Source organism: Pyricularia pennisetigena, chromosome 5, assembly GCF_004337985.1.
Source record: "Pyricularia pennisetigena strain Br36 chromosome 5, whole genome shotgun sequence".
Classification (NCBI taxonomy): domain Eukaryota; kingdom Fungi; phylum Ascomycota; class Sordariomycetes; order Magnaporthales; family Pyriculariaceae; genus Pyricularia; species Pyricularia pennisetigena.
The window spans coordinates 2184471-2200306 of record NC_043743.1 but is presented as its reverse complement, the minus strand read 5'-3'; the positions used below and the strand labels follow the sequence as shown (position 1 = coordinate 2200306).

General features: G+C 49.3%; 3 protein-coding genes across 3 annotated transcripts in view; 2 read left to right on the top strand and 1 right to left on the bottom strand.

The window, feature by feature from the left end:
* PpBr36_08586 (uncharacterized protein) overlaps nucleotides 1-1218 on the top strand; it is a gene marked incomplete at both ends in the record, with an annotated part of 3436 nt that extends 2218 nt beyond the window's left edge. The window contains 2 exons of the mRNA XM_029895715.1: nucleotides 53-1062; nucleotides 1123-1218. Coding sequence (XP_029746904.1) covers nucleotides 53-1062; nucleotides 1123-1218 — 1106 coding nt within the window. The remainder of the gene's footprint in view (nucleotides 1-52; nucleotides 1063-1122) is intronic.
* Nucleotides 1219-5220: 4002 nt separating this feature from the next.
* PpBr36_08585 (uncharacterized protein) lies at nucleotides 5221-6130 on the top strand (the record flags this gene model as incomplete). The annotated part of the gene is made up of 4 exons (XM_029895714.1): nucleotides 5221-5238; nucleotides 5259-5399; nucleotides 5441-5509; nucleotides 5963-6130. Coding segments are annotated over 4 exons (396 nt in total), but the record flags the coding sequence as incomplete, so codon positions are not given.
* A 7835-nt stretch (nucleotides 6131-13965) lies between these two features.
* PpBr36_08584 (uncharacterized protein) lies at nucleotides 13966-14846 on the bottom strand (the record flags this gene model as incomplete). Its single annotated transcript, XM_029895713.1, has 4 exons — nucleotides 13966-14074; nucleotides 14275-14424; nucleotides 14608-14731; nucleotides 14789-14846. Coding segments are annotated over 4 exons (441 nt in total), but the record flags the coding sequence as incomplete, so codon positions are not given.
* Nucleotides 14847-15836: the final 990 nt, after the last annotated feature.

Sequence of the window (15836 nt, the reverse complement as noted above, 5' to 3'; positions counted from 1 at the left end):
AAAAAAAAAAAAAAAAGAAAAACATGGACTAACCGCTATGCACCTTTTACAGGCATCAAACCTCACAGCGAAGGAATTATTCATTTAGACAGTCTGCCGCCACCACCCGTTGGAGAGTCGTATTTGCACTTGGACTTCTCGCTGCGTCATGATACCAACTGGGCAAAGGCGGGCCACATTGTGGCATTCGGTGAATTCCGCCTCGCCCCGCCCCTGAGTCTTGCTCATCATATTCGTTCTCTAGCAGTTCCGTCAGAAAATTGCCCAACGATGGAGCAGGTTACTTCGAACGGCATCCTCAAGCTCGTAATCCGGAGCAGTTGGGGTACCGTCTGGGAGTTTGACCAGACAAAGGGGACACTGACGTCGTGGAAACGACTTGCATTCCCGGACACCAACGTACTGACAGAACCCTTGACCTTTTCCCTCTACCGGGCCCTGACAGACAACGATCGAGGCGGCAGCGCCGGCGGCGACTGGAGAAACAGCCGCCTGCACCAGGTCAAGGCGCACCCTCTACAGGTCACCTGGGAGCGACGTCCAGACGGCAGCCTGGAGATCATCGCACATCACCGCGTCGCACCTCCCGCGCTGAACTGGGGATTGATGACGACCACCTCGTATCGCTTCGCGGGCGGCTCAGTCAGCATCAGCGTCAGCGCCAAAATCACCGGGTATCGGAAGCCGCGGTGGTTCGCCAAGTTCGGCCTCAAGCTCGGCCTCGCCGACGTGGAATCTGCGAAATGGTTTGGCCGAGGACCCGGCGAGTCTTACCGCGACAAGAAGCTCTCTCAGGCGTGGGGCAACCACGAAGAAAAGATCGACAAGCTCTTTGTCGACTACGAGTTCCCGCAAGACGGTGGAAGCCGCTCCGATGTACGATGGGTTGAGTTTTGCCGCAAGGAGGGCGGGAAGGTGCTGCGTGCCCGTTTTGGGGACTTTGAAGGGGCTGGGTTCCAGGCGCTCCGGTACTCGACGGAGGACCTGGACGAGTGCACTCATCCATATGAGCTCCACAAGAGGAAGAGGAAGGACACGGTCGTGAGCTTGGATTGGGTCCATGTGAGTACTTTCCCTCTTATTGATGGCAGGGCCATGATACTGACATGACAAACGCTGCAGCATGGACTTGGTACAGGGAGCTGTGGACCGTCCACACTGGCTCAGTATGAGCTCAAAGCGGACCAGGACTTTAAGTTCCATGTGTTACTAGACTAAGGCTGTTTTATGGGCTCTGGAGTCACCGTAATGCTCCTTGGAGTATTTCCAGAAGGTACCAACGGTCTACATATATATCAAAGCTACTGCCGTTGCTCAATTTCAAGGCAGCAAAGAAAAGTGTGGAGTTTCTTGGGACTTTGCATCGTGATTGCTAGGCTGCCGTTAACTTTTCCAGTCTCTCAAATCCACATCTGTGGTTTGATTTGCAACCGTATCACCCTACGGCTCCTGAATATCAAGGCATTTATTTGTTCTTGTTCCGGGTCTTTCCCTCGTAAGTCTGTCCAGTTCAACCTAGATATTCCCAAATATGCCGTGCGACCCATGGTGACCATGAATCAAATTCATACAAGATCCAGCAGAGCCTAATTGATGAACGAGGCGCAAGAAGGTTTCGACTAAAAAGCCCTACCTGAGCCCAGGACACATCAAGTTTCTCGCCGCACCCTTACAGCTGTTTGAAACCCTTTTTTTTTATTCTATCTGCAGTGTCACCCGAGGAAGGGACCCAAAAATAAAGATCTTTCTGGTGGCCATGACGAACGCTGTCTCAGCACTTTCCCCCCGATTAAATTTTGGCCCACCCTCCCTACGAGTTGGACCATGTTTTGTCACTTTTCATGGTGTTGACGGCTTGTGGGGGCTAGGCATTGACGGGACAGAAGGAGGACAAAACAAAAAGACAGCCGCTGGCTTGCATGGCTCCTGTAAGCAACACACCACGCCTCTGTATATGTGTATGCAAGCCCCTCAGAGAGTAAAAAAAAGACCCCTTGCTTGCGGTGGCTGAGACATTATGATGTGCGTACTGCTGGTAAAGATGAAGCCGCACCGCTTTTTAGCCGGCCACTGGTCCTTTACTAAGGGGTGGCAGATTTGTGCGGCTAGGTAGGGTCATCAAGTTGCCTTTTTCCACCTTGTATTTTTTTTCTTCTCATTTCTATCTGATCTCTTACTCTTCTTTTAAAATAAACCATGCGAGTATCAAAGCGCTGCACAAATATGACGGCGAGCTAATCATAGACATAGGTAGGTAGGTCAGTCCGAAGCCGGCTACGACAAAGAGGCCAGAGACAGGCCAAACACGGAACCTCAGGCTCTATCGCCAGTCGGATAGTAGCACAAGGTCGAGAGCAGAAGGGGGAAGTAACCTTGAAGGTAGAGCCGCGCATACTCGGGGGCCCGTACCTACATCTCTCCTTTGAGTCCCTGGATTGGTGGGGCGTGTGCAGAGAGAAGTCGGCCAGCTTCCAGCAGTTTGCGTTCTTTCTCTTTTTGGTTTTCTTTGCATTTGATATTGACCCCTTTTTTTGGCAAAAGAAAAAACAACAATACGAAAAGCCGACCAAAATCTTGCTCTTGTGCAACCCTGACGCATGTCGGCGGCATTATTTGTGCCCATAGCACCCGCCCGACCCTTGACCGAAACAACCGCAAGTGGACAAACTACTACTCGGTTTTATTTTTCTGGTCGAAAACAGGTGTATGCAAACGGTCATGGCCGACGGGGATGAGGCTGGGCAGGGTGTTCGGTAATACTATCTACACACGACGACCCGCATGTTGCTCGTCAGCACCAAACTACAGAGTACTCAGAATACTTTCAGCCCTAGGATGCAGAACTTTTCTCGAACAAGGAAAAAAAAATATCATACGCGGTGTGAGAACAGAAAACAAACAAGTTGAACAGGCGGTCAGGCGGTTTACCTCCTTTTCTTTTCTTTTCTTTCAGCAAAAAGGAGCATCACGTAGTAGAGATTGGGTTCTTACTAAAGTCTCTTCTCGAACGATCCGAAGGCTTAGAGACGCTGCAAGTTGTGTGACAAAAGACGGAACAAACCTGATCGGGGGACCTCTTTTTTTTTCAGCTCGACTGTTCAGCTCATTCCCCCTCTTCGCCTATCAGAGAGGTGCGTTGGCGCTGGGCACGCTACTTGTGTGCCTGCTCAGTCGATCATGATTGGCTCGCAAAGAGGTTGGAAGACGTGATCATGCGACGGAGTTTGCGGTTCGACATTCTAGCCTGGTCCAGACGAGAAGTAAACAACCATACATGCTACCCGCTTCGGTCACCGATCTCGTCATAGTTCCCTAATTTGGGCATGTGCACATAACCATTGATGCGAACGTCAAAAGACAAGAAATTTGTTCACGGAACCCGAAGCGATAAGGGGGTGTGTCGGTAGGGTACGTGATCCTTGAGTGGTGGCTACATGGAATAGGACAAATGCAGTCGATTGCAAGAGCAAGACGAGTGACGGATGAACTGGTACATATGCAGGGCTGGCGTTTGTCCGATTCGTTGCATCAGCGCCCTGTTGTGGAATCATGAGGATCAGGCGGGAGATGGAACTATGGTCGTACATATCATCAGCTTTCAGCTGGTTTCCCCAAAGTACTTTGGTTCTCTGAAATACTCATCAAAAGCCTTGCCGACAATATGCATTTCCTGTAACAAATGTCTGGTCAAACTGGCCTGATGGCCAGATACCAGGACGGCAATACCATTTTGTTTGTAACATCGTATATCATGGTCTGTGTTTCGGACAATGCATAGCTTCCCACTGCCTCGAACGAAGCGAGGTACTTCGCCGCCATCCCTTGGGCCGAGGTTTATGATAGATCAAGTAAAGCAATAAAGGAAAAAAAAAAAAACAAAAAGCCCCGCCAGGTTGTACCCAAGAATCATTTTGCCCAAATCCAACCTTGACGGCGTCGACAGCATCGGAAGCATCGGAAGCAACGGTAACGTTTCGACAGGTCAGTAGGGCTAGTGTTAGTTGAGCGAACCAGACTCCAAGATACCACCAAGCACTGCCCCAGGGATGGAACTCGAGGTAAGAGACGATGCAACAACAAACGTCAATTTGGACGGGGTTTGAACAGCGCCGCACCCGTTCTGCCTTGAAAGAAGTAAAAAGTAATGGTACCGGCAAAGCGACGATGAAGCGAGCCCGGATAATAGGCTCTCTTCGAGACTGCAAGGTTTGAGAACGCGTGTTTCCAGGGCTTGGTATTCGTGTTTACAACTGCATGAGACTGTACAGCATTAGACAAAAGTCCCGTCCCGAAACGCGGTGGGGAGCCCTCAGCGACGTGGGAATGGCAGACAAGACCAAGAAAGAAGATGAATTAATTCAAGCAAAGCTGCGTGTTCTCCTACGCAGCCCCCCTGTCGCTGGCTTGTGACGGAAATGTTTAATTGCACCCGATGTGATGCCATCCAGAATTCCCATGCAATTCCATTGTTGACTGTCGCGACTTCGACGGAGAGACGAAATTGCGTCAGCCATGCTTCCCCCATGTTTACGCGCAGGCTTGGAAATTAGGGTGTAGGGTCTCGCCTATGCTCAATCGCTGCTTGGCCGGAAGGCTCGCCAAAGCAGGCCCAGCGCTGAGGAGGTTTGCTTTACGCTCCTTGCTACCCAGAGTTAAGGGTAATGAGGTACATACATACAGTGCAACATGTCACCCACAAGGGTTTGTGGGTTGGGGTCGGTTGCTGGGTGCTGCAAGAAAGTGACCAGGGAAGGGGGGAGCGAATAGAGGCAGGTAAGGCAGGCCCAAGGAAACAAAGTGCGACATGCCTGGATTCGTTATTGTCCCCTGCCCGCCATGGCATTGTCTGGCTCCGCCATTTTCTGGTGGTGGTGTCTCTTTGCACACCAAAAACTGGCGGTGGAAAGGGCGGATTTTGGCGGCCTTCCAGGGCCGGGGTCCTCCTTGGGATTGGCAGTTGATGTGGGGCTGTGGGGTCTAGAGATTCCATGGTACTGTATGTATCGTACCCTTTAGGGCAGTTGATTAATGATGCACTTAGTTTCTGTTCGTGGTATCGAGGAAAGGCTGCGCCTCTTTTGCCCTCCATTCGCTTCTGATGTTTCCGATCCATGTACCTATGCAAGCTACGGAGTTACCCAGGTTTTCTTTGAGAGTCCGTACTTCCGTGATGCCAGTGCGATAACCGCACTTTGCTCCATATTCTGTAAACGCACCGATATGCCCGCTCTTCTGTTCGTTTGTTTTCCCATTGACAGGGTCCATTTCAGCTTTCCTCTGGATCACCGGCTTCATACCTGTTCAAGTCCGATGCATCACAATTAGCCCACATCGTCAATGATGCTAATTCGCACTCCAGCTCAGGAACGGCGATTCCGAGCACGGTATACTTGCATATAGTATGTAGGTACCTTGCCTACTCTGTAGTTATTACTATCAGGCAATCAGGGCTGCCCAGCACCACGGCCACCTGGCGGCCGTTCTCTGCAGCGCTTCAGGTAGGGGATATGTGCGCGATATTAATGTTGAAAAAGGCACATATGTACATACGGCGGAGCGCAGCACAGCCTCATTCAAATTCCTGGATTAGTCCGTCGGGAGTAGCATTAATGTAACTGCGCAGTATACAGGAGAAAATGCTCGGGGCTTTAGAAAACGGTGGTCAACGGCTTTGATCATTTATCTCCAGCGCCTTAGTCAAGTTAAATCCGGTCTATTTTAGTTGACAGGTACTTACTCTAAGTAGTACCAGGTCTTCCATGGGCAATCGGTAGTCGGCAGATCAGAAACAGCTAGAGATAGTCAGTGGCCTTATACTATAACCAGAATAGATTAGTGGGTAGGCAAAGAGCTCGGCCGAGTTACCGAAAAGGATTGAGACAAGAGCCATATCCGATGTTTCTCCTGTTGGAATTGCATGCGCCCCCAAAGGATAGTGCGCATTGCACAAAATATGTCACAGGCACGCCCTCTGACGTACTCGGGCGGTGGCGCCAAGCTCACAAGCTCCAAATACCACAACACAGCGCAACAACACCTGAGGGGCACAGGCGCGACCACAGCTTGGAAGCTCTTGCAGATGGACATTCTTTTTTTCCCTTTGATTTTGCGATCACGGGTGGCTTCCATTGTAGTTTCAGTTAAGCTAGGTACCCAAGGTAGATACTGTCAAAGAGGGCTGTATGTACCTTTTGCGCCCGCCCTATTCTTGGGTTCGGGCAATACACGGCACCGAGACCTCATGGGACTCGGACCCGATCCAGAGAAAACTGCACCCGCATTTAAGCGGTCGCCGATCACTGAGCAAACTGCTCGTGTTGGTCCAGGAAGTATCCATGGATTATAAAGTAGTATCACAATGTCAATGATACATCACGGCAATTATTGATCGGGGGTATTTTTAACAATTATTTCGATAATACTTTCTCAATCAGGATGGGCCACAAAAAAAAAACTATCACATATCATTGGGAAGCAATTGCCACGGCGGTAGAAATGCCACCAGTCCTGATTAAAGCGCATCACGCGCCGTTTTCCTTTTGCACGACTGCGCATGGCGGCGGCCATGTCCTGCCAATGATCTCTATATTGATTTCTTTGAACACGGTGTTTGTTTGGGCACAGGGCGCAACCGGGGACACAGGGCGCAAGGCATGGCTCTACCAAATGCATTAGCAAGCTTGCGGGGTCCGGGGTGCGAAATCAATTCACTGTCCATGGCTATCACTGACTGACTGGAGTTGCGTCGCATCATTCGAAATCACACCCCCTTTCACATCCAACGTTACGCTGCAGAGCGGGGGACGGCAATAGGACGTGATGAGTAAATTATACGAAACGAAATAAATATTTATTTACTGCAGAATTCACGTGCAGCAATGTGGGCAAATTCCGCATCGTCTCAAGCACCTGCCCAAGGACTCGCATGCACCAAATGCAGATGTTTTCATCGAACAGACGATCTTGATCATCGATTCCAAGGAAAATTTTGCGATAATCGAACGATTGCGAAAAGCCAAAAATAAACAAAATATTGGTTGTTTGTATTGTTCTACTATTACCGACCCGGGTTCTTCAAGGAAACGTCAATATTGAGTCGGTAAATTACAAAGCAACCAAATTGCCGTTGGAATTTGCTTCAAGGATGGAGCTTACCGAACCATCCCACATTCATCACATCTCTTTTTTACTTTGTTGCGACGGGGTGCGCAACAAGTAAGACGGGAAGCTCATCCCCAGGACCAAACCTGCGGGTCGACTTGTTCACTCCTAGGCAGGATTATAGGTTTCCCTACATGTCACTCAGCTTCAGCCCTATGGAAACGGTGCTTCAACCAATCAGAGAGGACTTGAGTGAGGAGAAAGTGCACACGGCGACGCCGAAATAAACGGGGGCGCCCTGAAAGAAGCGGGGTAATCCCTTCTCAGTCCGCTGGTGGTGTGTTGTAATGGGGCCGCATGGGGAAAAAGGTGACAAAGCAAACGGCGGCGGACCGCTGGCACCCTTTTGTACATTCTTCGCCTCGGCGGGAACTCTGTCAACATGGTCATTGCTCCCGGGCAATGGAATGCTCCACCGCAGCTTATCTGCCGATATAGAAAAACAAGCCACGCCGTTCGAATGCAGGTTTTATATGCAGGTGCAGGTATCTGAGGTGCGTAGTATGAGTGCTCGCACCATCGCTCTTCGCGTGTCATGATAATCAGATAGTTAAATTTAACCAGTGCGGTGGGTAGGTGGGTACCCAAGATATGTAAGTCCCGTATATTTCTAAGCAATGTTGCCAATATCTCGTCTCCATTACTCAAAACTCACTCACACCATGCACACCCCCACACCTCCCTACAGATCTCACGCATACTCGCACCGCATCACGGCCCGCCGTTTGACACTTGCCGCTCTTTTGCCGGTATCTCCAGAGGTCGTCTGGTCTAGGCAGTTGATATGCACTCAGGCACACCAGAATTTCGGTTTCCCGACTTTTCATATATTGCCCACGATGGTGTACTTGGGAAATAGAAAAAAATAAAATAAGATAAAAAAAAAAAGGGCAACGTATCATTACCAAATTTGCAGCGGCCCCCCGGACTAAGGAAAAGTCAGGGTATCTGCTGGCAAGTGCGATTTTAGATTGTTTCGCCCCCAAAAACAAATCCCAACCCGCAAGATGTGCCCCTTTTCGACCAAGCTTTATCTGCCCGCTCCCACAAATAAGAAATTCTAGACGGATTGCATTCTGATCTGTGCAGCAGCAGGTAAACTCGGCAGTAAATCACCTGTAAGCCTAGGGCACAAACGTGGAGAAAGCGGCCATTCCTGGCCCCCAAAACAATAGCCAGGAAGATCAGACCAGACCAGCCCTACAGGTATTGGTGTGGCATTCGAATCCTCCCTCTAAGATTAACAAGTACCTATAATCAATGCAAAACCGACAAAAAGGCCAGACCGAGCCAATGACAGGGTCTCCCGCGCAAGATTCCTTTCGGTATTCGTCCGACTCTGCCAATCATTGTCTGCAACGATGATTTCCTTTTCGGATCATCGGTCAAGACTCCACGATGCTCGTCCTTGCGATCCCTTCTCTCTCTCTCTCTCTCTCTCTCTCTCTNNCCCCCCCCCACCGCAATCGAACAGGTAAATGGCAGCTTTCCAACCCTTCCATGTCATGATATCTCTCTCCAAGCCACTGGCCCCCAGCTTCTGAGCAAGGGTTACGTTTTAACTAGCGTGAATACTGATTCTCAAGCGACAAAAAGTCGACCCGCCAAAATACGAGGAAGCAAATTAGTCAACAAGGATGCTCTGGTCTAGAATTGCATTTTGGGTTAATTGAAGATCAAGACCACAACGGGAATGATGTACAAACGAGGGGATTATGCAGACGGAACCATAAACGGTCTGGATGCTCATGTAGACTTCCATTCTAGCAGTAGTCTACTTCTGAGCCCTTGCAGTCAAGGCAAATACAAGCGCTCTGTTGTTATCTTGGTGTACATACCTGCTGATGAATCATTGTGAATGATACTAGCATCATCCCTTGTCTGAAGTCTGAATGCTCCCCACGGCAATTACCTGGATAGCAACCTACCCACATTTGCATAGTTACCTAGGTAGGCCACTTAGGTGTCTGCTATCCCCAGGCCCAGTACGACATATCGGACTTAATAGGCTCCTTTGATATCGGCGTTAAACCAAGGTGCGAAGCGACGATGCTCTTCAGCACCAACGTTTATTAGCCTCGCCCAGTAGCCCGTTTTGCGCCGTTGAAAACGGTCCGAACGAGCCAGACCCCCCATGCCTGGCAAGGGGTAGCCAGGGGATTAAAAAAAAGTAAGCCCTGAAGCGTTCCTCGGACACTTCTTTGTCCTTTTCAGCTTGGCGTAGAAAGAAAAAGTCGCCGAACCAGTTTTGCGCCTCTTTTGTCCTTTGCCGAGACATGGTCCGCGCTCACGCTTTGTGCCCCCATCTCTCTTTTTTTCTCTTTCTTTTCTTTTTTTCACTTGTTTGGTGAAGGAAAAACGGTAGGCTTGGCCTGGGCTTGGAGAAATCCGACCGCGCGAGCTTGGCGGGTCCCTGCGCTCCCGTCAGTCTGGTAAGGTGCTGATGGCGGCTTGTGGGGGGGTTGGAATGACATTCGTTGGTTTCTTTTGTAGTTTCTTTTGTTTCCTACAAGCTTCAGATTTGTAGCTTGAGATCTCATACAAGGATGAGCACGTCGGAAGGAGAGAGTATCAATATTATGTAAATTAAAGAATAGCATTCTGAAATCAGGTATCACCTTTTTATTTTCAAGTTCTCAAATTTGAAGAGACCAAAAGTCTGCAGCTAGTTTTTGATAAGTAGCTTGACCAATCTGTAGGTACTTCCTGCTTACCCACCGCCGGGTATTGAAGCGAGTTGTGGTACGAAAGATCCGTGAACATCGTCAACACCTTGCCGTATGGAATCTCCTGCCTCTACAGTCTCATCCGATTCTCCATGATGCAGCAAGGGGCTTGCATGCGTCGCTTTTCTTTTCTACGAGTCCCTTTGTACTCTTTTTAACGAAAAAACAACATCATCGAGCATTAAGTTCCGGACGACAAGACCGAGCCTCCGACCTGCAGCCCATAACGCGCAGTTATCGGTCAAGCAGTGTCCGATCGACTGTGCGCACGTTTCTTGCTTGGCCCGTTAGCTGCAGGCACAGGTGGGGGTAAAGGATGTAGATGCATCTTCCGAATGAAGCGCTTTCTTTCGTCTTTTGCCTTTACACGCGAGAGAAAAATGCACAGAAGCCTTGATCTAGCATCGCTCTGCTTGTTTCTCCGTCTTGATTTTTCATCGTCTTGTTTTGCCCATGCAGTGCAGCGCAGTGCAGTGCGTTGAGACGCAGTTGCAGCAAACCGACCATTCAAAGGCAAGGTAACGTGCCACACACCCTCTTCTACAGCAATCCAACAGGATCAAAAACACGTCGGCAGGCGGTGTTGAGATGTGATTGTGTCTGTCAATGCCTCCTTCGGAGCTGTAAGAGGCCGTGAAACGACGGCTTTGGGGTGGCACAGCACGAGTTTTTTTTTTTTTCTTTCTTTCTTTCTCTAGAACATTTCCTATATGTTTGGCTGCGATACCAATCCTCCTACGACTTACTATCCGCATGTCAGATTCCTGCGCTCCAATGTGCCGAAAGGATCATCTGCTTCCAATTGAGACCATCAGATACAGGCACTAGTCTAGCACTAGACCTTACCCTATGTTCTACTGTAGTCTAGCTCATACCAAGCCACTAAACATGGCGTTTTGTGGCTTCCCTCCCCCACTGCTTCAGCCAACGAGCGTCCTTGGCTAGTTCTGTTTGTCCATGGCAAGTGCAGACCTAGTGGCTTTCTTACTGAGGCTTTGCTTGACAGGCCATGTGTTTGCCTGAGGCGCCATCCAGCGAACAAGGATCCATAACTGTGCCGCAATATACTGGCAGGGCCTGCTGCCGAGATGCTGCAGAGCAAGCAACCAATCTCGGCTTTTGGCTTATCCGCAAACTGGATAGAAGTGTATAGCTACCGTACGTCTTTCCTCGTCAATATGTGCTTGGATGGATACCTTACACACAATTGCAGACATATCTAGCTGGTAACAAGGATACTAGGCGACACGTGGGATCCACCAAGCGGTGGTACGGTCCGACGAGCGGCTTGGCATGGCGAGGAGATGAAGACATGTCGGGATATCAACCAATGGTATCATATCGCCCAGGATGTAGAAGGGCGCCGAGATTCCCCTCTGGCGATGGTAAGGGGTCTTGGAGGATAATTTTTGATGCTTATCAAGGCGGAGAACCATCATAGTAAAATATCAGTGGAGCCACTAACCTGAGAATGGTTACATCAAACAACATTAGGGTTGAAATCCTTCTGCCTAGCAACTGGGGTCGAACCGGCCGGGGGCTGATTGAAGGTGGAGATGTGGAGAAATCCAAGGGGCTGTGCGTGGCTGTTTTACTGCATACAGTACAAACAACGCCAAGAAACGGGTCTGAAGCTTGGGTAGCTGAGCCACAGAAAGCCCGACTGTACAACAAGTGATCAGAGCAGGCACCAAAATAAAAGGACGCCTGTATACAAATCCCGAAACAGTTCCACTCACTTATTGCAAACATAATGTGGCTTGGGGGTACACTAACACAGAACAAAAAGTACAAGTAGTAAAACATACAAAGTTGCTGCCTTAAGCATCCTCCACCACGAGACGGTGCAATACAGAAGACTTGGCCTAATACCTTTTCTCAGCCCTACGTGTCGAGACATTTGTAAATATGCAAGATAAGATGACGGTGTGTATATGAGTTTGTAAGCACTGAAAAAAAAGGGAATTTTGTCAGCAAATCACAAACCCAAAAATCGTCTTTTGGTAAAACAAGTAAAAGGAGTCCTGTCCCTATCAAAGCACCCACCTCAACAAGCCAAGCCCGCAACCGGAATTGACTCATACGGTTTTTTTTTTCTGGCTTTTTTTTTTTTTTATTAATGCAACCACCGACCCAGGCCGGAGACTCAACTTAGCTCCGGTGCTCCGGGGACAGGATGGGTGGAGTGCAAATATTTACGGCCCGCTGATATGCTGTTCCCAGGTACTTTCCAGGCTGCCTGGGGGAGGTTACAGCAGTAAAAATGATGCAGATCCGCACGCTGGTTGATAAACTCCACTTTCGACTCTTGCTTGACACATGGCGAGGTATTATCTCCGGCACTTCAAACAAGTCTAGTAATCATCAATACGCCCGGCCTTCTATGATTGGTGGGAATGGATCCAAAGGGTTTACAGGGACATTTGTGGTGCTGCGGTGCTGATTATCGTCGAGCCCCCTGCGATCGCTTTGCTGTTGTGGGGGCAAGCCTGGGCTCCAACATCGCTAACTACGACAAGGTAGCAGTGAAAAGGTTACTTTTTCTACTCCTGCTTACGCTGACAATAAGATACATAGTACCACTGTAGAGAATTGTTGATGGATACTAATTAACTTCCGGCACTTGGGCACGTGGAATAATACGGTAAAATCTTATTGTTTGGTACAAATCCCATCAGGTCTTCGCTTGTAAATCGTTAATTGTTGCGTACCTAGCCACCGGTGAATCTACGGCATCCTATTAAGTATTAACCAAGCTTTTACAGGATTCAAACCTTACTTAGAACACCCGCTAAACTCCGATAGTAAGGAAACTCGTGAGTCAATACGGTAGGCATGATGTCTTGCCTTGGCTTGGCTATTGCAACTTACTGTACGACAGGTTGTAGTGACAGCTGCTCAGCAATTTAACTTCCGGGTCTCTAATCAATTGAATTGACAGGCCAAACTACGAGAGAACCGAAGTGTGCACCAATTAGAAACGGTGCAAGGTAAATAAAAATGGGTTCTTCCCGCGCGACCTTAATACTTGCCTCTCTAAGTAAGGTAGGCTTGGTAGCAACTACCCGACTTATAGGGCTGGCTAATCGGCAGGGATCCCTAATTACGCAGATTTGAAATCCCCCAGACTGACCGTCCAAACACACGCCCCTCTCAGGAACCCTTTCCGTCCAATGTTGTTTTTGACCCTGGGCAGTGGAGAAAGACCCATTTATATGATCGTCTACTCGACTGGATCAGCAGCTTGAGGAAAGCAATTGAACAACGTCAATAAGTCACCGGACAAAAGCCACCGCATATTTACATCAGTACCATTGATTCTATTTTGATTCCATCTTTGAGTGCGTTCGCTTGATTTATCCACTCAGAGCGACCCTAAAATTGCAGGTAGGTTGGTATTTTTGTCGCGCAAAACGGCCGACCGACATGAGTGACCCAGTAGATGTAAAAATAGAATCTCGAATGCTGCAGCAACCGTCTTCTCATTGGTGCACACCCGCGCCGACCACCACGTTGCAACCACGGCAATATTGGGAAAGATTGAAGCTAGTGCAATTAACCCAGTTTGGATGGGCAAAAACTTGTCTAATGTGGACAAAATTAGCCTGCTGGACGCACGCTTGCGATGCACGCTGATGGGTGGTGGTGTGGGGAAGATCGCTCTTTCTTCTCGAATGATGCAGCCCTGCAGGTCACCATCCTTCACGCCCCCAGCCCACTTTGCCTGCCGCGACCGTCGTACGTGAACTAACCGAATGGTATCAACACAAAGGAAGAAAAAAAAAACAACCCAATAATGAGGTGAAAGGGTTACCCGCCAATCAAGGTGAGAAACTAAGGTTTCTACCATTTGCTCCTTCCCGCCGTTTTGTCAGCTTGCTCCTCCGGCAATCTCCTCTCCACCCATGACATGCAACGTTTGATAGCTGCAGGTCGGTCTATTTGTGACATGCTGATTATGGATACACATGCGTATAATAGCCGTATATGAAATATATCTCCACAGCCTTGAGAAACGGTGACACCCCCCAAGTCTGCCTCCGGCTCGTCGGACCCGGGGATTGCCCTTCAGCTCCGGTCAAATGCGATCCACTGACAACTTGATATCCGCGAGTTGATAACGAACCTCCCAGTGGTAGAACTCCGCCGTCTCATCTGTGTACAGTCCCCATATGCCGAGCCTCAGCCTGACCGAGAAAGGTCACAATAAGAGAGCTGGATCAATGCAGGGGCAAGGGCTCGCTCTCTAGGCCGATCCTGATGATGGTGCGAAACCAAAAAATGCAAGGCGAGTTTCCTCGTCAGGACCTGGATGGGAATCAAATATGGCTAATCTCAACATACAAACATCAACACACAAATTAGGGGTCAGGAGGATTCATCATACCCAACACTGCAGCAAGAGGTGGCCTGGCCACCTGGTTTGCTATATTCGTCCACCTCTTCGTTTCTTGTTCCCACATCGGGCAAGCTTCCTGGGTGGAGGAAGCGCTTGTTCGGGCCAGATCTGCCCTGGTTCCCCTTTGCCGCCATCAGCCTGCATATGCGGACGCTCTGCTGCTATCCTTGGTTGGTCAATGCTGCCGCGGCCAAGCCCACACCCTACCTCTTAACGCAGCGTCGTGTACCTGCTTCTGGCCTCCTTTTTCTTCTACTTCCTGAGTGGCCAGAATGCCGGGTCTCTCCTGGCCCCCAAGATGTACGCTGAGCCCTTTCTTACTCGTTGAACGTTACTTGCCTAGATATGCGTGTCCCGACAGGGCAAGTTTCCCCTCCCTCCACGCTTACCCCAGGACTCCGAGTTGGAGGTGCCAGTTGGACGGAAAGGAGGCCGTAGGACGTTACTGGATTAGGACTGTTTGCTCGAAGGCAGTGCGCAGCATAGCTACCTACCCACATACCACACGAACCAATGTGCTGCTCGGTAGACAGCCCGCTCCGACTGGTGATAGTGGTGAGGCTGGATATTTGGAATCAGGTTGGGGGATACGTAAAATCTGACGTGGAGTTGACCAAATCTACCCTTGTTCAAGATGGGGCTTAGACCAAGTACCCTGTGAACTCGGCGATTTTGACAGGGACAAGAGATAATTACAATATTGGGGGCTTTTGTATACGCGTATTTAACGTATCATTGACTTGTATTTAATTGAAGTTTTAGGAGAATCAAAGGTGCCCGCCCCATCATTTTTCTTTTTCTTTTTTTTTTGTCGCCATGATTTAGATTATTGATACCAGGGACGGACCGTCGGTCCCACTCGTCAAATCACGAATTTCAACCAGGACCCAGGTTTGGCGGCTTGGCGAACACTGGGAAACATGACAAAGGGATCACGGGAGAGGCCTGAGTTAGATCCACGGTGGTCCGCATCAAATACTCATAATTGAATGAGCGGATCCTGCTACAGATAGAATAATTACAATGGATCATCGACAATTACAGAAAAGGTTGCGACTTTGGTGTACGGAATGCTAATTAGCCCCCAAAATAGTACCTAGCCACCGATCGCTTCGGAACCTATGGATTTCTCTGGGATTGGAGAATCTTGAACCGTTGTGCGGTGCGGACGCACAGCAGTTGGTACAGCCCCAGCCCTATGAGGTGCGTAGCCTGGTGCGGTGGCGGCTTACTGTTGGAGATTCTAGCTTTAGTGTGATAGTCTTAGGATGCTGGGGAACTTTTCTTTTCACCGTTTGGTTTCAACTTACTCTTCCCTCACTACCATGTATGTATAGTGATATGGTAGGTATGAGATGGCTTTGGAATTTTGGTATGATGTCAAGTTTAGCAGGCAGCCGAAATCCATCCCCGTCCGCGGCTAGTGACCTCGAGTGTGCAAACAAGTCGGCTTTCGGAAGATCCGCACCAAGTCCGGAGGCGAAGGGCACAAAGCAAGGATAAACAAGTACACAAAACTATGTGCGATAGGACCTTAGCTTAGCAAAAAA